This window comes from Hippopotamus amphibius, chromosome 3 (assembly GCF_030028045.1).
Source record: "Hippopotamus amphibius kiboko isolate mHipAmp2 chromosome 3, mHipAmp2.hap2, whole genome shotgun sequence".
Classification (NCBI taxonomy): Eukaryota; Metazoa; Chordata; class Mammalia; order Artiodactyla; family Hippopotamidae; genus Hippopotamus; species Hippopotamus amphibius.
In genome coordinates, this window is record NC_080188.1 from 178814169 (window position 1) to 178835749 (window position 21581).

A 21581-nucleotide genomic window follows, 5' to 3' on the forward strand; every position below is an offset into this window, starting at 1 on the left:
GTTCTAGGAATTGTTCTGACTTTTTATTTATTACCTTTGTTTTTAATATAATTTACTGAATTGTAAGTTTGTTGTGACTTTTTTTAAAAGTCAGGTTTATTGAGGTATCACTTACTATACAAAATTCACCCTTTCTCGTGTGCAGGTGTATGTGTGTTGATAAACGCCTGCAGTTGTGTAACCACAGCCACTGTAAGGCTAATGAGGAATAAGGTACGGTATGTAGATGTGGTATGACCCAGAATAGTTTTTTCCCATTTAAAACCGAAAGTGGCTCTTTAGCCAACCTTTAATGGGGGTGGAGTAGATAGGATCTTATGTTTTTTGATATTAATCTTTTTCCTTTTCAAAATTTAAAAAACTCATATGGCAGACGTAATAAATTTTTGTTAAATAATTGGAAAAAACCAAATTAGGATTTCATTCTTCTAAAGGCAAGCTTGGTAGATTTCATTTAAATCAAGGATGTGAATTTATAACCTATTTTTTTATGACCTAAGAATTTATTGACAGTGTTGAATATAAAGCTATTAAAATCATAAGCCCAAGAAATATGAATAAAAAAGAGCCAAAACACAATTTTCAAGATTTTAAAAAACCTTTTTTTTTTTTTTACTGAATGACATGATTAAACTCAAACATAGGCTTAGCAGTTTCAAAATTATACAAACATGTTGGTTTTTTGAGCTCTTCTATAGGTTTAAGTATGCATAAAACATGTTTATTTTTGAAACTAAAAATAAAGAATGAAATATACCTCTTCAGTGTGAAACCTGTTCTTGGGTTTTGCTGCACAAATACTCAGTTCTGGGGGGTTGAACTTGAGAGATAAGCAAACATGAATTTCATTTTCAGCTGAAATGAAGTTTTTTTTTGCTCACACACGTAAGAAGTTGAAAGTTGCAGCAAAATGTTCATTGCTCTCCTGTGAATATCAGGACATCCTTCTTTCACAGAAATCCAGAGTGTGCCTAGAGGCACATCAGTGAATACCATCTCAAGGGTATGATTAGACCAAAGTTTACTAAGTTCTTTTTCTTCTCCCAAAATCTCAAGTTCTCAGGCTATGCAGAAGAATCAGAAAAAGCATTCCTCACCCAGGCATTTATTAGTATATAAAGGGGGGAAGGAAAATACTCTTTGATTTTGTTCTCTTGTTCTCCACACTGGTTTTTAATAAGATTTGAAAATTATTTACATTTTTCCTCTCCCTCAAGCCCAAGCATTCATGGAAACATTTCAGGATTTCCTTTTACAGCTTAATTTTTTTTCTTTTAATCCAAGAATCCTGTCACTTGAAGTTAAAGGGTTTTCTTCAGAGCTTTGCAGAGACTGGTTCATATGAAATGTCTGTTAAGTAGGCTGCATCCTGCAGCCCTCATCTTCAAAGCACCCAGCAACATCTGGCCTACTCTTTTCTTAAAAGTCCTCTGGCAATTCAACCTTTCAACTCAGACACCTGTGGGGAGCTCTTCGCTGCTTGCCGTAGGGAATGATGGATTGCCCTTTTTAAACTAGCGTTTCTACATGAAGCACATGCCCACTGACTCCTTCCAGACTTTGTGGATGTGTGTTTATTAATAAATTATTTTTTTTCCAAAATGTGATCTATTAACACGGATGTACTCTTTATGTATGCAAACAGCTTCAGTCAGGTATGATTTTAATTTCATAGACCTAGATACAGTATTATTTAGATGATAATGGCCCCCAAGTTTTTTTTCAAACTTTTGAAACAGTTTTAAAAATGAACAAACGTCTTATAATTTTTCAAACTTTTTCTTGAAAGCTTAGAGGAAGCCATGTTCCTCAACTGCTAAACAATAAATGGCTCGCTAAAAGAAATTGTATATGTGTTTTAATATTTTACCACAATTTCTACCTCCAAATTGAATTCAGTATTTCAAAACAAATAACTGGTCCCTCCATAACCTTTTATCTGTATGCAATGTCAGTTGCAAAGATTATCTAATACGAGAATTTGAAGACACATTTAATGTGTTACCTAGCTACCAAATATTGTGGCCGGTTTGATCAATATCATTATCTTAAATTGTGTTTAAAATTATCCCAGATTAAAGTTTTTTTTTCTTGAAAGAAAAAAATGCTACTTAAATGCAAAGAATTATCATGTATGTCCTTTTTTTTTTAAATTATACTTTAGCAGCACAAAGAAATGTACACTTAAAAAAATTGGATGACAGTATCTGTCAGTAGTACTAGATATGCGAGCTTGAGTATGATAGATCTAAAGCAGCGAAAACTGACAAGATTATATGTATTATGACACATATATAGCATTGCTTAGTCTACCTTTTGGACACCCTATTGAACTCTGCTCTAAGTGTGGATATACTCCTTATTAGTGATGTTTAACTTCCAATTAATATACTCCTTCTTAGTGATGTTTAACTTCCGAAGCACCAAGGCAAAATAAGGACCAGCTCACCTCTCATTGTAGAACCAATGCCCGTGGGAACATCTGTACAGTATCACACAAAACGTTAAGCAGATACAATTACTTAATAAGCAAACTCAAATGACAGTGTTTTCAAAGGATGTAATCCTCAGTAATTATCCAAAAATGCATTGCCTCTTTTGGATTCATGTCTAGGTGATGATATACCACTGTTCTGGAACAAAGACCATCGTGCCATTTTCTGTTTTAGACTAGAAAGAAAAATCATGTGAGGACAGGGTCTTAAAAGGATTTCACTGACTTCAGTTTCCCTGTAACCTGTTTTCTTCTGTGGACTTAACACACAGACTCCTGGTCCCTGGGCTGGCGGTCCATTCCTAGTCTGGTTCTCTGCACTCTCTCTCTTCCAAAGTGTCTTGGCCCCACACAGAGATCCTCCTTATGCTGGGTTCTGCAGTGTCGTCAGCTTCCCTTGGAACAGAGGAGTTGTAGATGCAGGACGAGGGGCTGCAGCTGCTCCTCCCCTTCTCCTGGTGTTCTGCCAGCTGCAGGAGGAGGGAGATGGCGCCCATCGCTGGACACTGCACCAGCAGTCTGGGGACTCGAGGCCTGGCGCCCCATCCCCCTCTTCCTCCCCCTTGGTGACAGAGGCTGTAAAATACTTAGCCAAGAGCCTGCACTGCTGCTTGATTGGGCATTTTCACACAGTTTTTTAAAAAAAATTCTGGAGTGAATTGGTCTTTGTTTAATAAACTTAGCTGGTTTTGTGATATCGTCCACAACTTCTTTTCCTTTGATCTGCAAGAGTTTGGGCAGTAGCATCTTTCTGTGAAGAAAGCTGTGAGTTGTGACAGTGTCAGGATGTTCTGTTTCTGCAAGAGGGGGACCAGCTGTTGATGGACATCTCAGTGCAGTTCTTTAGAGACAGAGATGAAGACTGGACATTGAATCCATTTGGCCTTGGCTTGTTTGGGACCTTTGTAGCAGCAGCAGTTTTCTTGACTTTCACCACCATGTATAGAGCTCACAAATGCTACAGTATGACATTTATTAGCTAAATCTGTAGACTCAACAGAGAAGCTATTTTTAGCATCATGTGAAATGTCATCAATGTCAGTTTATTGTACTGTTAGAATGGGACCTTTTAAATTTCTTATGCTGAATCTTGTCCTAAACACTTACTCTAATTTCACATGTTGGCACTATCAGATTCTCACCAACCGTGACTTTTCTTTTGCTGGGCATTAAATTCTGCTGCTGAGTAATTTGCCTTCTAAGCCTTTTAAACTGAATATGACTGGAAAAAAAAAAGTCTTTACTCTGTTTATTTTAAATGGCTATTAGAATCTCAAAGTATTAGCACCTCATCAATGGTTGTGATTTGTAGTTAAGTGTTTTTTTTTAATGTTTCTGGATCCCTAGCTGCATTCATAAATTGTTTTCCATAGTTGATGAACTATGGAATAGGACACAGCTTGGATTACCGGTCCAAATACAACCCATTGATAAACTGTTTTCATCATCAAGATGGACTTTGGTGTGTCCCCTATTGCCCTCGTGCAGTAAAATGACCCTGGAGCTTGTGATTACCTTATCAGAATCGTCCGTAGGCTTAGGATTGGAATCCTCCTCTCCTAGCTCATACCTCTTCTTCAGAAGCCACATTGAATCCAATAATGCCCTCCAGTTTTCTTTGACTGCAGTAGGACATGTTTGCTCCTGTTGGTGGTGCATAGGGGAGGTTGGGCGGGTAAATCAGAAGAGGCTGACTCATCAGGCTGCCTTTCTCCGTGCAGCGTTGAGCTCACTCGCTTACAGTGGCTGCCCCTTTCTCGCATACAAAACTAAAAATGGATCCAACCAAATGAACATGGTCCTGCTGCCCACTGCCATATGAGGCTCACAGACCTGTAACAGAGTTGCTGTAGGGACTGCCCGGTCTCTGTCCATCACAGTGAATGTGCATCGCTCAGTGCACAAAGCTCAGACGGTGTTTATTCTCTTTTAATCACTCTCTTTTGTGGAGCTCCTAGCGACAGCTCCAGCACACCCCTAGGATTCTGCAGCACCCTGGCTGAGGAATCCTGGTTTAGACAGTTAGCTATAGCACATGGAGCTTTCTGTATTGAAAAGTGTGGGGCAGAAGTAATGGCACCCCAAAGACGTCCATATTCCAATCCTCGGGGCCTGTGAACATGTATGTTACATGGCAAAGGAACTTACATTAAGGACCTTGAGATGGAGATTATCCTGCAGGTCCTTTTTAGGCCTTGTGGACAATTAAATTACAAAAATGGCAATGGGGTGTGGTGGTTAGAAGCATGGACTCTAGGGTCAGACCACTGTGTGGTAGTGGACCAGCTACTTAACTTTTCTGTACCTCAGTTTTCACCTCTAAGTGGGACTGACATTAACACCTGTATCATAGAGCTGTTGTGAGGAGTAAATGAGGTGACACATACAAATGATTAGAATATCGCCTGGCACATAGTACGTGTTCTGTAAGTATTGATTATTTGTTGTTTATGCAGCACTTCCATGTAGAAGAACATTTGTTATTTTTGGTCCCTGCTCTGGATCTAATAGCAAATTATTTAGTTCTAGTTGGAAAAGCTTAGTCTATACCAGATCACATATCATAATTTCTTTTCTTATCCTGATTGTAGTCTTCCAGGTTTACCTAGTTACTTGTTCTCATGTTACTTTATATAGTTGAATAATTTAATTGTTTAGAAATCTTTTTTAACGTAGTGCTTTGATTTATAATTATCGTATGGTTTTACCATTGGCACATTAAATGTGCTACCTTTCTTATCTAACGCAGGAGCTGCAGGTGGTATGGTATGGTATTATCCTAATATTTTATCTTTCTTCATGCGTATTCTAAGACTGCACATAGATAGATAGCTAGAGCCTGTGTGTGTATATATACATATAAAATCTAACCTTTTTTTGCTAGAGCATAATGTAACCTTTAGAGCCGTGAAATTGATTTATTCATTCAACAAAATATTCATTCAAAAAAGATATTTATTACTAATGCCAAACAATACACAAATGACTTTGTCTTTCAAGATGCTTACCGTGTAGTGAACAAGACAAAGCCAAAAGTGAGTAATTATGGCTAGAGATGTGCAGTGTACGGATGAACAAAAAAAAAAGGTGGAGGGAGTTCAGCACAGGTAATCTAGCCTGAGTTGAGACTCCGAGTGTGTAGAAGTTGGTCATGCAGTGGGAGGGCACATTGGAAACCATCATGAAATACCTTCAACATTCACCTTTCTGTATCATTTGTAGTCCTCATTTTATAATCAGCTTGCAGCTATTCTTTAATAGGGTATAATGAGGGTAAAACTGAACTTTCATGATGGAGTGTTTGCAAATGAAAACACTTGAAAATACTCTCTACGTTGAATTAGGGAATAATTAAGCTGCATAAATTGTTTTTCAGCTTGAAATACTGCCTTCGTATTGCAGTTAGAGATATATTTAGTAGCTAGATTAGATTTTAGTGTGGTCTCAGGCAAAAAAGTTTGTTGGTAACAAGGAAAGAAATGTCATCCCATTCATTCAACTAAAAGAGCTGGACAGTTACAGATTATGAAACTGATTCATCCAAAAGTAGAAACAGTTTTAATGTTCACTTGGGAAAAACATAGCCTTATAAAAAGAGAATCTGTCATTGACTTTGAAAATTGGATAAGAAATCACTTTTGACTGTCAAAAAAGAAAAAAAAAAAGCCATAATCAAAGTAAAAAAAGACAAAGGGCTAACATCCTTAGTATATAAATAAAAAATTTAAGTTGTGACAATAGAGACCACTAGCACATTAAAAAACTGGGCAGCCTAGCAGCTTACAATTACAAGGAGCAAATGCATCCGAAGTTCTGTAGTGGTCACATTGTACCCTTTGCCTCAAACCTAATATTTGTGCTTTACCATTGTAAAAATGCTAAGACTCCTAAAGAAGAATTCCAAGTGCAGATGTTACTGAATGAAAAGGTGTTACCATTGGCTCACTCACAGGAAACTGTTTCTTTGTATGAAGATCTGAAGAACCACTACAAGGAAATCCTTCAAAGTTGTCATCCCAGTGAGGAATGTGAACTACCAAAGGTGAACACATCTGATGAGCTATGAGTAACTGGCAAACATTTTTAATTCATCAAGAATCTCCAGGGAGGGATCCCACACTTGGAGTAGGTGCGCAATCCCTGGCTACAGAAAGCTTTAACATTACTTGGGTATTTCTGTCTTTTCAAAGAAGAACGTTTCTTTTTGAGTCTAAACATGGATGTGTAAGAAATGATTCTTCACTGAAGCAGCTTTCTTAAGGGAAAAAAATCTACTCAGAGATAACTGGCACTATAAACGTTTGCATAAATTAAATTCTTACTATTTATATAAAAAAATCTCACAGTGAGATTATGGTTTCAAAATGATACTTGAAAGTTCTGGAGTAACAAAATATTATGTCAGTTGAACATAACTTGATTGGACTAAGTCTAGGAACGTTACCATTTGTACTGCAGTTCTTTCTTTTTTCCTCAGGCAGCACAGTTCTAGTATTGTCTTTCTTAATCAGAAATGTTATGATTCACTGGGAGTATCGCTTTTGAAGAGAGCTAACATCTCTCTAGTTGAGAATTTGAAAGAACATCTTCACTGAAAGAAGACAAAAATATAATAAAATAAATATCTTTGTTAATGGTATTTATAAAGTATTTGAACACTGTTTCAGTAATTCCTTTTAACCTCCTAGTAGGTCTTGCAAAGCCCTTTTAATCATTTGTCATGCCTGTCTCACACATATAACAGTGGGAGAACAAAGAGGACCTTAGCAACAAGACAGAAGAATAGAACCAAAGTGTCTCAAATCCATTGCTTAGCGTTTTTTAAAAATTATGTCATTTTGCTTATATTTTTATATTTTGCTATTATTTGAAATATATCTTTTGATGGTTTAAAAAAAAACTGGGCAAAAGACATGAACAGACAATACATACAGACACACAAAGATATACAAATAGCCCTTAAACATATGAAAAGATACTCAACTTACAATAAGAGATGTGCACATTTAAACAAGTGTTGCTGAGGCTATGGGGAGACATATGCTTATTCATCACTGGTGAGAGTACAGAATAGTACAGTCCCTCTGGAGGGGAATTCAGCAATATTTAATAATAACAACAAAAATACACATTTACTCTTAGGCCCAGCAATCTCACTTCTAGGAATTTATTCTCAAGATACACCTCCAATAATATGAAGAAAATATTTGCATATACACCAGGTTGTTTATTGTGGTATAATATGTAATAATAAAATATTAGAAACAACCTGTCATATGTAGATTGGCTGAATAATACTATAGAATATTATAGGTAATAATCAGGAAAATCTCCATGAACTGATGATTTTTTAGAATATATTATTAAGTAAGCAAAATATATCAAGGTAATTCACACTAGCAGATTGAGAAAAATCTCATAATCTTCTGAATAGATGTAGAAAGGTTTAAATTCTAAATCTATTCTTGATCTTAAAAAATTCTGATAGACTAAGAACAGAACACTTTTCTGGGTATCCTCTAAGGGACACCTTGAGCCAAAAGGAACCTAAAATGTTTCTTTTCAGATCAGGAACAAAACATGCCTACTATGACCTCTTTTCATCAACATTCTAGAAGTCATAACTAGTGCATTAGGACCAAAAAAAGAAATAAAAGATTAAAATTATTTGTATGTTTTATGAATATGTATGTAGAACATGAATATGTATATAGAACATGCAAAAGAACCTATAGATAAGTAATTAGGATTAGTAAGAGGGGTTAGTGTGGTTCTTGGATGTAAAATATGTATGTAAGGGCTTCCCTGGTGGCGCAGTGGTTAAGAATCCACCTGCCAATGCAGGGGACACAGGTTCAATCCCTGGTCCGGGAAGATCCCACATGCCTTGGAGCAACTAAGCCCTAGCGCAGCAACTGCTAAAGCCCGCGCTCTAGAGTCTGTGCTCCGCAACAAGAGAAGCCACTGCAATGAGAAACTGGCACAATGCAATGAAGAGTAGCCCCCCACTCATCACAACTAGAGAAAGCCCGTGCGCAGCAATGACGACCCAACGCAGCCAAAAATAAAATAATAAATAATAAAATAAATCTTTAAAAAAAATAAAATATGTATGTAAGAATTGATTCTATAGACTTGTGATCATTTTGCAGTATGTATAAATATCAAATCAAATCATGTACACCTGAAACTAATGTTGTATGTCAGTTATACCTTGATTTTTTAAAAAGTATCTCTCAAAAAATATTTTTATCTCTATGAACAAGAAAATATGGAAAGTGAAATAAAGCATTTATAATAGTATCAGAAAATATCAATGTATTTTAATAAATCCAACAAAAAAAGTAAGGCCTATGTGAAGAAAACAATAAAACTTTATTGGAAGAAATTAAGAAGTCTTAAATAAATAGAGATATTCCAGTTCATGGGTTGGAAGAAGCAATTTGTAAAGATGGGACTGTTTCTGAAATTGATCTGAACTTCACTGCAGTCCCAACAGTGTTTTCTTTAAAATTAATTAATTAATTAATTTAATTTTGTCTGTGTTGGGTTTTGTTGCTGCATGCAGGCTTTCTCTAGTTGCAGTGAGCAGAGGCTACTCTTTGTTGCAGTGTGGTGGCTTGTTTCGGAACATGGGCTCTAGGTGCTCGGGCTTCAGTAGTTGCGGCACATGGTCTCAGTAGTTGCGGCACATGGTCTCAGTAGTCGTGGCTTGTGTGTTCTAGAGCACAGGCTCAGTAGTTGTGGCACACGGGCTTAGTTGCTCTGCAGCATGTGGGATCTTCTCGGACCAGGGATTGAACCCATGTCCCCTGCATTGACAGGCAGATTCTTAACCACTGCACCACCAAGGAAGTCCCCAGCAGTGTTTTAGTTGTTTGCTGGTTTTTTTTGTTGTTTTTTTGAGAACTTGACAGCTATTGTGTTATAATTTGCGTGGAATGCAACAAGCATGAAAAGTAGTTAAGACTCTTGAAGAAAAATGTCAAGGCAGGAGAATTTGCTTTACCAAATGTCAGGACTGTTTGTAAAGTTATAGTAATCAAGACACTCGTGGTAGTGATGCCAGGATAAGAATAGTCCAGGGAGAGAGAATGGAGAACCTGGAAACAGACCTACACTTGATTTGTGATCAAGGTGGTACTGCAGATCCATGGGTGAAATGATGTAATAGGGAAGAACTTTTTGTATTATATTACAAGTTCATCACTAAAGAGATGTTGCCTACAAGCTTAAATTATGCATAATAGTCCATCTCTGGGAACCCTGCTTCCTGAGTAATGAGCATTAAGCTAAAATACCTTTTTTTAGCTCATAGAAAACATCCTGACCAGGTCCACCTGTGAGTGACTGCAGAGGTTGATGGGAACCAAGAAGTGTTTGACTTCACTCCTTCCCCTTTTAGTATAAAAGGAGCCTGAATTCTGACTCAGGCAAGATGGTTCTTTGGGGCATGAGCCCACCATCTTCTTGGTTTGCTGGCTTTCCAAATAAAGTCATTATTGCTTGCCCCAGCAACTCGTCTCTTGATTATTGGCCTGTCATGTGGCAAGGAGCAGTGGGAGTTTAGACTCAGTAACAATGACAGTCTATTAAATAAGTAGTGCAGGACAATTGAGTGTCTATGTGGAGTAGAACGGGACTGGGCTCCTACCACACACCATAGCCAAACATTAATTCTAGATGGATTATAGAATTAAATGTGAATGGCAAAACAATAAAGCTCTTATAAGAATACCTTCATGATCTTGAAGTGGGGAAAGACTTCTTGGCTAGGATACAGAAAGCACTGACTATAAAGCGATTTATAGGTTGAGAAATTTGAATATATTGACATTAAGAATTTACCATAATGAGGGACTTCCCTGGTGGTCCAGTGGTTAAAACTCTTTGCTTCCATTGTAGGGGGTGTGGGTTCGATCCCCGGTTGGGGAACTAAGATCTCACATGCCATGCAGCACGGCCAAAAAAACAAAAAAAAAGAAGAAGAATTTACCAAAATCAGAAAACACCATAAACAGAGAAAAGGCATTCTAAACATGCAAAACTAATCTTGGTGTTTAAGTCAACAATAGCTGTTATCTCTTGGGAGAGAGAGTGATTTGGATGTGTGTTGGGGGCACAGGTCAGGTTCCTAAGATGCTGGTAATGTCTTTGTTTCCTGGATATGGTGCTAGCTGCACAGGTGTGTTCATTTTGTGAAAATTCATTAAGCTGTGCTTAGAATTTGTACACTTTTTAATATGTTACCCTTCACTATAAAGATTTTTTTTAAAGGAAAGCCACTGAGAAACTATTTGTAAAACATGTATCCAATAAAAAGCTTATATCAAAATATTAGAGAACTCTTACAAATCAGTAAGAAAAGGATGAATGGGATGTCCCTGGTGGCGCAGTGGATAAGAATCTGCCTGCCAGTGCAGGGGACATGGGTTCGAGTCCTGGTCCAGGAAGATCCCACATACCATGGAGCAGCTAAGCCCGTGCGCCACAACTACTGAGCCCACGTGCCACAACTACTGAAGCTTGCACGCCTAGAGCCCGTGCTTTGCAACAAGAGAAGCCACCGCACTGAGAAGCTCACACACTGCAATGAAGAGTAGCTCCCACTCTCCACAACTAGAGAAAGCCCGCGCGCAGCAACGAACACCCAACACAGACAATAAATAAATAAATGAACAAACAAATTTATTAAAAAAAAAAGATGACCATTTCCATAGTAAAGTCTGCAAAATAATTGAACAGGCACTTCAGAAAAAGGGAAATCCAGATGATTATTTTAAAAGGTGCTCAACCTCATTAATCATTGGAGAAGTGCACTTAAAACTAGATTGGCATTTTGCCACACTTAAATTGGCTAAAAAGAAGAATCTTCCCACTCCAACTGTTAGGATGTTGAGTGATGGGAATTGTACTATGAGTAGAAATTGACATGACCACTTGGGAAAGCAGTTTGCCATTACTAGGAAACATGAAGTAATACACCATGTGACTCAGTAATTCTACCCTTTGGAAATGTGTGCTTATGTGGAGCAGAATATGTACCCAAGAATGTTTACTGTTAACAGTTTCCAAAAACTTGAAGAAACTCAAATGCCTATCAACCGAGGAATGGATACAAAAACTGTGGTATATGTATACAGCCTGCATACTACATGCTAATACTGTACAATCATACAAGTGAACAAATTACAGCTATTGGCAACCATGGGATACATCTAAAGTTCAAAAGCAGGCAAAACATGATTATGCAGGGATGTTTTTTAGCAATTATTTTAAAAGCTAGGGTATTGGGGAGGGATTCAGAAGAACATTGGATGGGGATAGAAGGGAGCTCCTGAGGTCATGCTTTATTTTTTGACCTCGCTTTGCAGCTTTTCTTTAAGCTGTACACTCATTTTACTTGCATTTGTGAATATGTGTTAGATTTCACAATTTAAAATTCTTTAGAGAATGGTTAGATAGTAGGTGCAGTAAAGACCTTTTATCTTTAATGTAAGAAAACCATTGAATGTTAGTAATTTTCACGTCATAAAATTCATTCATAATAATTGTACAACTGTGACTTTTGATAAATCTGTAGTGTTGAGTATCTATCAGTTTGTTCCAATTTGAGAATGTTTTCATCACCCCCTAAAATTCTCTCAAGCATGTTTGCAGTCAGTCAAATGTAATATATTTTGAATGTGGTAAGTTGATTTATTGACGTGCTTCAAATACTCCATCATTAAAAGTAGGCTAACACATTGTTGGATAGAAGCTTGAAGAATGTCACCAAAGTCCTTTATAAATGTTAGGTTCTGTAGTTTGTGGCACCATATGCATATTAAAATCAATTTTCGTTTGCATCTGTTCTCCATCGATTATCTGAAATAAATGAACAAGCTGTATAGTTTTCTTTCTCATGTCACTTTTCTGGTAAGGAATGCTCTTGTGTGGTTCTGAGTCGTTTTTCTGTTTTAAAAAATTTGATATATGGAAAAGATTTCAAACATACAATTGCTCTTGTGGTATTATGAACCATTCTCAGTAGAACTGATTTCTGAGAGAATAGATCATATAGGACAGGATGAAGAAAGGAGTGGGAAATTAGACTGTAAAGTTATTCAGTTAAATATATAAATTTTAAGTTATACATTATTTCTTCCATTAATAGTAACTGAAAGATTTGTTGATTGATTCTGGTATTAAATTTTTCAAACTTTAGGAAAATGTAACAAATGTTTAAAAAGATTTTTGTGTCTTTGTTCTACCACTTCATGTTGAGAAATTATTGAGTATATTGTATATATATAGGAGTAAATGTGAAGTGTATATATTATATGAATATAATATATACATTATTATTACATGGTAATTTGTAATTGGACTTCCTGGATTGGAATTTTTAATAAACTTGAGATAGTAATTTATGCTTTAGTGTTGAATATGAAGTGTGGAAGTGTAGACGTATCTTATGTCTAATTAAGCATTTGTCTGAAAAGAATAACATCAAGTTTCTGGAAGTTTGGGAAACCAAAATAATGCCTGGCTAGTTGCTAAGCCAGTTAAGAGCAAAGCTATATTTTCTCTAGGTTGTTAAAATATTTACTTTGGAATTATTGGTGGAGCTCATTTTTATTGCTCTTTCTCTGTTGCCAGGTACTTTATTACCAAGGTTGCCATCAGAACCAGGAATGACGTTACTCACTATCAGAATTGAGAAAATTGGCCTGAAAGATGCTGGGCAATGCATTGATCCGTATATCACTGTTAGTGTAAAAGGTAAATAACTGTGTATACCCATCTTCCCTCTGGTGAATTTGATACTGCTTCTCATTTGGAACTTTTTGGGTGTGGGAGGGGAAGGGGATTTTTTTGTATCTGTGACAACTTATTTTAGTTCATTTTATGGTGAGGCAAAATCCCTGGGAAGAGATGGTCATCATTCCTTCACCAAACATTTCTGAGAGACTTACTAAAAATACTTTCCTATCCATAACTTACACTTATATTTGCTTTTGGCTTTTTCTTCATGTATGTCTTTCTATTCTTAAAATTCCATCAAGGGTGCTGACGAGACAGACACACAGTCTTTAACAGCAGATACATCCTTCAGGAAACAGGTTTAAAAAATGTCCTCCACCTTCCAAGGTTGTGTGGTTTTCTTTGCAAAGCCCAGTGTTCTCCTGTTTTCCCACGCCTCCCCTTTAGGCTCTCTCGTTCCTGTCTAAGAGAGGTTTGTACTTAGGAGAGCTGTGCACAGGTGGCTGAGAATCAGGCCTTTGATGAATTATGAATGGAGACAGGGAAATAGGACGCATCCATAAACATCCACTCCCTGAATGTAATCCTGCAGGACTTCAGACAAGTGATGTATTTCTTATCCTTAACTATGTTACCATCATTATTAAGCATGATTACTCTTAGGATTTGTTTTTTGTGTTTTTTTTACTATCTAAGGTGGCAAACCATTTATTCTTGAAAACAACTTTTCCGATCATTGGTTTAAGAGGGAAACCACGATGGCTGAATTCTTTTGTTGTTGCCAAGCATTTTATACAGCACTTTATTTGTAAAGCACTCAACAGCCTCTTAAAAATAATTATTGGGTGATTGAGGATGAAGTTGTCATACTGTTATTCAGAAATAACTGCACAGTGAATACAGTTAATAAACCTGCAGTTTGAAACAAATCAAACAGACGTGGACTGAAATTAAATGGAGGGAGCTTTTACCAATCATAGAAGTATTCAGACCCATGGGTTCATTAGTACCAAATAAAAGAAAAAGGATTTTGGCCACAGATAAGAATTTCAGCGTGGAGAGACCATGATCCACAGCATTAATGCTGTGATACTTTAACTTCAGATGTTATTGGTTTTCCAATCCATGGTCTACTGGAAAGTATTTATACCCTGCATTGTTCGATAGGCCATTCACAAAACTACATCTCTCATTCAGGAATGAACACTGTAAAATACAAACAAATGTGATGAAATGTAGATATTATGTTACCTTTGCCTAGGGTTGAACTGTGCAAGTATCTTCAGCAACTGAAGTAATCAAATATACTCTCTGGCTTTAAGGTCCCCAAGATGGGTCTGCTGAATAATAAACATAAACACTGAGTAGTCATTAAATGAGTCTGTGTTCAATTCGATTAAACTGGATGATTCCTGGCTCCAGAAATTACAGCCATATACCATACATAGTTTGCCATCTGGTTATTGTAAATCAGCATATGTTATAGCAAATAGAACCAGAATTTAGATAATATATATAAGAAGTATTGATTGGCATCCAGGCTGCAGAGCAACTCTCAGAGGACTCGGGCCGGTTGGTGCATAGGACGTGAGTTACAGTTTGCATGTGAAACCACTGTTCTAAGTCCAACTTAGAAGACTGTTGACACACTGGTTGGAATGGTTCCAATAGCCTACCTTGCAAAACACTTCAGATTCACAGAATTTCCTTTGTAAAAACCATAGGAGAGGTGTCAGGGTTTTCCACTTAGATCAACAACTTCAAATTCTCACATGGAAAACCCAGAGAAGACAGAATTGGTTATCCTTGCTTGTGGTTCCTTTAATCCTATCACCAATATGCACCTCAGGCAGTTTGAGCTGGCCAAGGACTATATGAATGGAACAGGAAAATATAAAGTTATCAAAGGCATTTCTCCCGTCGGCAATGCGTACAAGAAGAAAGGACTCATCTCTGCCCATCACCAAGTTATCATGGCAGAACTTGCCACCAAGAACTCAAAATGGGTAGAAGCTGATACATGGAAAAGTCTTCAGAGGAGTGGCTAGAGACTGCCAGGGTGCTAAGGCCCCCAGCGAGGGAGAAGCCGGAGGCTGGTACCTGTGATCCCCAGCAGGACTCACCTGTACTGGACAGGCCCAGACAGAAGAGGAAGTGGGCTGAACAAAGACAAGATTTTAGTCCAAAGAAATCTCTAGGGCAAACGAAAACAAAAGATTTGCCAAAGGTGAAGTTGCTGTGTGGAGCAGGTTTATTGGAATCCTTCGGTGTTCCCAGTCTGTGGAAGAGTGAGGATATTGCCAAAATCGTAGGAGACTATGGGCTTAGCTGTGTTACTCAGCTGGAAATGATGCTCAGAAACTCAGCTGTGAATCTGATGTGCTGTGGAAACACCAGAGCAACGTTCACCTGGTGAATGAATGGGTCACCAATGACATCTCATCCACGGAGATCCGGCGACCCCTCAGAAGGGACCAGAGCATTCTCTACTAGGTAACAGACCTTGTCCAAGAATATATTAAAAAGTATAATTTGTATAGCTCCAAGAGTGAAGAGAAGACTGTTGGGGTTATCCTGGCTCTTTTGCAGAGAAACACTGCAGAAGCTAACACATAAGAAATTCTACAGCATGGTATTCTGGACTTCCCTTTTGGAAATGTGAAACCATCCGGGTGTTAGTAACTGGGGGAAGGAACTGTGAGCCTCTTTAATGCACTAAAGTTTAAAAATGTGGTCAAAATCAGTAGTTAATTACAATCATGTTTATCTTTTTATCAGAAAAAAAGGTGTTCATGGAAAGGTTTCATTGGCAGCTGACATGTCCATTGTTTGGTCCTCTGACTTGAATACAGCAGGGGCGTTCTGATAATGATAGATTTTTAGGCCATGCACCTGATCAAGGTTGGGCAGTAGGGGCACCATTGTGATATATTACTCGCATCCCCAAATGTGCTCACAAAAATATACTGGCCTGTGCCCCCAGAAGACACCTCATAACTATAAAGATCCAATTTTGTGATCTACAGAGGCTTCCTCCTCCCATCCATGGGGTCTCCCACCCTCTCTATTCCGTGTCCTCTACATGACCTTGGAAACCAACCTCCTTCAGGTACCTGCTCACCCCAGACGTGGGTTTCTGTCAGCCTGAGAACCTCCTCTTAGCTTTTACCTCTTCAGGGAACACAGCCCTTTGCAGTTCCTTTGCAGTTTTTAAGTCTTTGTATTTGAAGGCTCTAAACAGACACTGTTGTTTCCTCTCCAGATCTGAATGGCATAGATTTAACTCCTGTGCAAGATACTCCTGTGGCTTCGAGAAAAGAAGATACGTATGTTCATTTTAATGTGGACATTGAGCTCCAGAAGCATGTTGAAAAATTAACCAAAGGTTTGTGATGCTAAATGTAGATCTATATTCAGAACGTGACTCTTTATTTTCTCCAGCTTTGAATCTGTTATGTGCAGTGACTGCCGCTTAACTGAGACTGATGCTCTTGAGTATAGTCCGTGTTTGTAAGCATGTCAGTTACTCTCCCTTGGCTATTCTCATTTTCCATTTTGTTCTTTCTTAGAAATGCCGTGAAGTATAGAGCTTTGCAAACCAGGAATGCAGGAAATATATTATCTACAGATGAAGCAGATGAATAATAAAATGTTTTTAACTTAAAATATTTGGACTTTAATGTTGTTTTCAAACGTGACTTTATTTTCACATTTATTCAGACCTCAGACACAATCACGATGACAAGGAGATGGGTTCCATAGCTGAAGATACTAAGAAATGGGATCTGCTCTCTTAAAGATCTATGAGGTTTTTAAATAATAAAATGCCTCTATTATTGCCGTGAAGGGAGAAGAGAAGCTACTCTTTTGTGGACATGGCAGGGTCATACACCAGGGGACGGAGGTTACCGGTAACCTAACAATTGTAATCCTTTCGTGTGTGTTGGTAGTAGATGCTGATTAAGCCCATCTTGGGGATTCCCTGGTGGTCCAGTGGTTAGGACTTGGTACTTTCCCTGCTGGGGCCCGGATTCAATCCCTGGTCAGGGACTAAGATCCCATAACGGGAACTAAGATCCCACAAGCCACGTGGCACAGCAAATAAATAAATAAATATGCCCATCTCTCCCTCATCCCCATCCCTTTGTCTCCTAAGTGATTGGTTTTTCTTTCCTTCCTTGACATGTGAAGCGTTCCATTTGGACCCAGGTGTCAAGGCTGCACACACATTTCTGAACATTGTTAAACCTCTAGTCACTTGTGAGTTTTGTCATCAGTGAAAGTATTAAATGTATGTTGTCTTTAAAAGCAAAGCAAGATCCAGCACCGCTGTGGTGAAGCCTGTGTTAATAAGGAACCAGTTAACAGGGAGACCCTGACATCCTTCCATCTCTTTTCCTTGCCTTTAGAAATTAATTATTCTTGGCTACATGGATGAGGTGACTTATTATTCTGTTTTTAGCTTTTCTCTGTGGGGAGGTGGAGAGAGCTTATCTGTTGGGCTTTGGGGAGAGAAAACTAAGTGTTTCATCACCACTAGCTCATTGGGGGAGAGGTGGGATAGGCATGCTCTCTAAGCCCTCATCGTCCGTAGCGCTGTCTTCACACAAGCACGTGTCATTCCAGGAATAACAAAACAGGGCTTTGGACACCGAGAAAGGTATTAGGAAGTAGTTAATATTTAATAACTGAACCAGCACATGATTTACGTTGTTTGAACTCCAAAACACCCCCAAAATTGAACTTTTGAGTTTTTGTTTGGGGTGGGGAGAAACTAAGTTTGGATTTTTCGATGAACTCTTTTATGTGCCTTTTCTACTTAATGAGTTTCTATGAATAATGTTAATACTTAACAAGTATCTCCTGTGTTCTTTTTTGTAGTATTTAGTATTTTCTATTCTTAACATTTTATAATTCTACCTGTGGATGAACTCATTTACATTCTTGAGTCAGTCTGGCTCAAGAAGTTTTGCTCTACTTTGTAGAATTGGACGATACGGAGCCATGTCCCTCCATTCAGGTACAGACGAGTTTTGGGGTGACACCATAGTCAGTCATATCATCAGAGAGATTGTCTGATGGAGTTTACTTTGTAAAATTATGACAGTTGTTGCTTGTTCATAGGCTTCTGGTGATCAAAGAAAATTTATTGACACATTAGAAATGTGCTGTGGCTAATCCGCTTTGCTTTAATTCTCTAGGTGCAGCTATTTTCTTTGAATTCAAACACTACAAGCCTAAAAAAAGGTTTACCAGCACCAAGTGTTTTGCTTTCATGGAGATGGATGAAATTAAACCTGGGCCAATTGTAATAGAACTGTAAGTGATGCACATATAGAATTCATACTAATTTAATGGTGACTAGTATCTCGTCTTAGTATGCAACCTTGAACTAGATCAATTATCAACGGTTTTTCTATTGTGGTTACAGATACAAGAAACCCACTGACTTTAAAAGAAAGAAATTGCAATTATTGACCAAGAAACCACTTTATCTTCATCTGCATCAAACTTTGCACAAGGAATGATCCTGACATGAATACCCTGGAACTTCTGTGAATCTTACCACTCAGTAGAAACCATCATAGCTCTGTGTAGCATGCTCACCCTTCAACAGGCAGGAAGCAAGCCGTACCCAGGCCAGCAGGCCAGGGTGAGTCCATTACAAAGCTGTAGCACAGAATTCAAAGTCCAGCACATCACTGACATAAAAGACTCCTTTGGATACAGGCTTATTGTAGATCTTGAAACGTTTTCACTTTTCTATTAATTGTGCAATTAATAGCCTCTTTCCTAATTTACAACTACTCCTGCCCTGCTTCCTGGAACAACACTGTTGTGGGTGGGATGTGCTTGTCTTCAAACTTAATACAGCAATAAGAATGTGCTAGAGTTTACACAACCTGTCCACTTCTGCTCCAATGTGCTCTTTGGTTTTTCGAGTTAACGTCAAACTTTGGATTGATGTGGGTAGGACAGTATGAAACTGCTTTGAGAGGAATTGGATCAATTATGCTGCCCAAGGTCAGTCTGGAAATTTATAGGCTGCTCCTCAGAGATGGCCTCGATTCACCCCGATCTCCTGGTTTTCCGGCTTAGAAATAGAGTGTGCCTTGGCCAAATCAGTATCTTATCTGGGAGTGTTCGCAGGTTGTAGCTGTGGTTTTTCCAGACGACCAGGTCGTTTTCCTGAAAGGGAGCATATTTGTAGTCATGTTGGTTAGCCTTTTTCTACATCACATTGTTACTCTTTCTGATAGTGACTTTAGGGTTAATGATGGAACCATCTCAGAATAATTACAAATTCTGGGTTAATGTCATCTTCTAAATCATGGAATCTAAAAATAATTTGAGTCAGATGCTAACAAGATACTGCAGGAATAACTGCTGTTTTTCTGACAACTGATTGTGAAACCTTAAAACCTGCATACCTCTTCTTATAGTGAGGAGTATGCAAATCTGGAGATATTCTATTTTTTTTTTTATATAGGTAGATAGGATTGACATTTATTTCCTATTTAGATATACTGACATTCATCCATATGGAAATATGCAGGTCATTAGCTTATTATAATTTGACTATTTACATTCTTTTGACTTAATAAGGGGACATAAATAAAACTTTCATAGTACACACAAGGTGGATATTTGATACACAAAACATTAAGATTTGGGGTGGGCGTTCTGTGGGTTAGATGTGGAGCCCATGTATTTAATAATCTCCATTTTAAATGCCCAGTGCTAGCATGAGGGGAATGGAGTGCCAGTACTGGGCCTATTTTTAAACTAGTGTAATAAGCCTAGTCGTGCCATTCGGTACATTTGCTTTTTAAGATAAGTAACCACAATTAAGTTCTAGCCCTTGCACTTCAAGAGGTGCAGTCTCCACTTTCAGTTGTCTGTTAAGTCAATTCTGTTTACTATGATGGACGTTAAAAAACTACATGAGCCTGAAGAATTCTCAGCCAGATTTAGTCTTGCCTCTCATCTTGATTAGATTAATTTCAAAATGATTCTATCCATCGTAGCTTGAGGGGATGAAGAATTTGCCTTAATAAATTAGTTCACTCGACTCTCAGACTGTGAGTTGTCAGCCCCCTTCCCCGCCTCCACCCCAAGACTGTAAGCTCCTCAAGGGCAAGAACCACATGTTCTCCACGTCATGTACATTTCCTGAGGTGCTTCGCAGCACTCTGTACCCTGTGGAGTACTCAGTACCTTTTGTCTGATGTTGCTGACAAGATCTAAAAATAAGCCCTTAAAAAAACCTACCATTAAAATGTAGCAAAACTGACATATTGTTCTTTCTCTTTTCTCATAGACCATAAGACCTATATCAAAGTAATAGTTTGTTACACCTGCTGTCATTTGCAAAAGTATGGTTTAGATGAACTACGGATGCCTTTCATCAGTATTAAAGCAGCTTAAATTGAAGAGTGTGAGTAGCTTAGCTTTACAATTCAGACCTGAATAACAAAATGAGTACTTGTCTCGAAGCAGTAGACACAGAACACCCCACATCCCACAAATTATTTACTATTTGATGAAAAACATCAGCCGTTGAACAATAAGTACAACTGTAGCCGACTGTGAGGATGAAGCAATGCCGCTCCATAAATGAGATGATTTTTGCCACTAAGCCCAGGAACACTGGTAGCTGGAGATGACTTCTGAAATAGATGTAATGTTCCAGATAGCAGAGTCTGATGTAGCTGAGGGGTGATGGTCCCACACCCTCTCTAAATAGGCAGCTTGCCTGGGCAATGCTGCAGGAGTGATGCAGAGGGTTCTAGGAGGTGGTGGTGATGGCAGAGGGGTCAGGACTGCTCAGAGAAGCCACGATTGGAATGTCTCTGCAATTTACTGATTTTTCAATAATATGAAATATAGGATAACACCAAAAAAGCCTTAGAGGTTAAAAAATAAAATTTTAAAAAAGGACTCTGGATTCGATTTTAAAATAGATATAATTTACCTTTGTTACTTTATTATCTTCCTAACTGGTATAATCTATATTTAAATATTTTTAAAATTTTGAAATTATCTTACCATTATTTCACATCCTGAAGAGATTGATATACTCAAATGTTGTATTGGTGACTTAATCGTTTTATTTTACATGGTTAAAAATAACCTATGCTCTTAACTATGTAGTTTTCCTCTTAAATTTCTTCTATTCTTAATATAAAATAGGAGGACACAGAGATGGAATTCCTTTCCTGAAAAATTCCTTATGTATTCATCATGAATTTTAGAAGAGTTGTCTTCTTTCAAAGGTCCGTATCTTTCAAAAGTGCTATCTTTTAGTTTTAGTATAAAGAAAAAATTTTGATTCACAACG

At 37.8% G+C, this 21581-nt stretch overlaps 1 protein-coding gene and 1 pseudogene across 1 annotated transcript in view; both read left to right on the forward strand.

The window, feature by feature from the left end:
- Positions 1 to 20198, forward strand: part of AIDA (axin interactor, dorsalization associated) — a 43949-nt gene extending 23751 nt beyond the window's left edge. Inside the window, exons 7-10 of the mRNA XM_057728076.1 lie at positions 13136 to 13258; positions 16503 to 16625; positions 18442 to 18559; positions 18672 to 20198. Of these exons, the coding sequence (XP_057584059.1) occupies positions 13136 to 13258; positions 16503 to 16625; positions 18442 to 18559; positions 18672 to 18768 (461 nt within the window). The 3' untranslated portion in view covers positions 18769 to 20198. The remainder of the gene's footprint in view (positions 1 to 13135; positions 13259 to 16502; positions 16626 to 18441; positions 18560 to 18671) is intronic.
- On the forward strand, positions 13336 to 16221 carry LOC130849287 (nicotinamide/nicotinic acid mononucleotide adenylyltransferase 1-like; annotated as a pseudogene).
- Positions 20199 to 21581: the final 1383 nt, after the last annotated feature.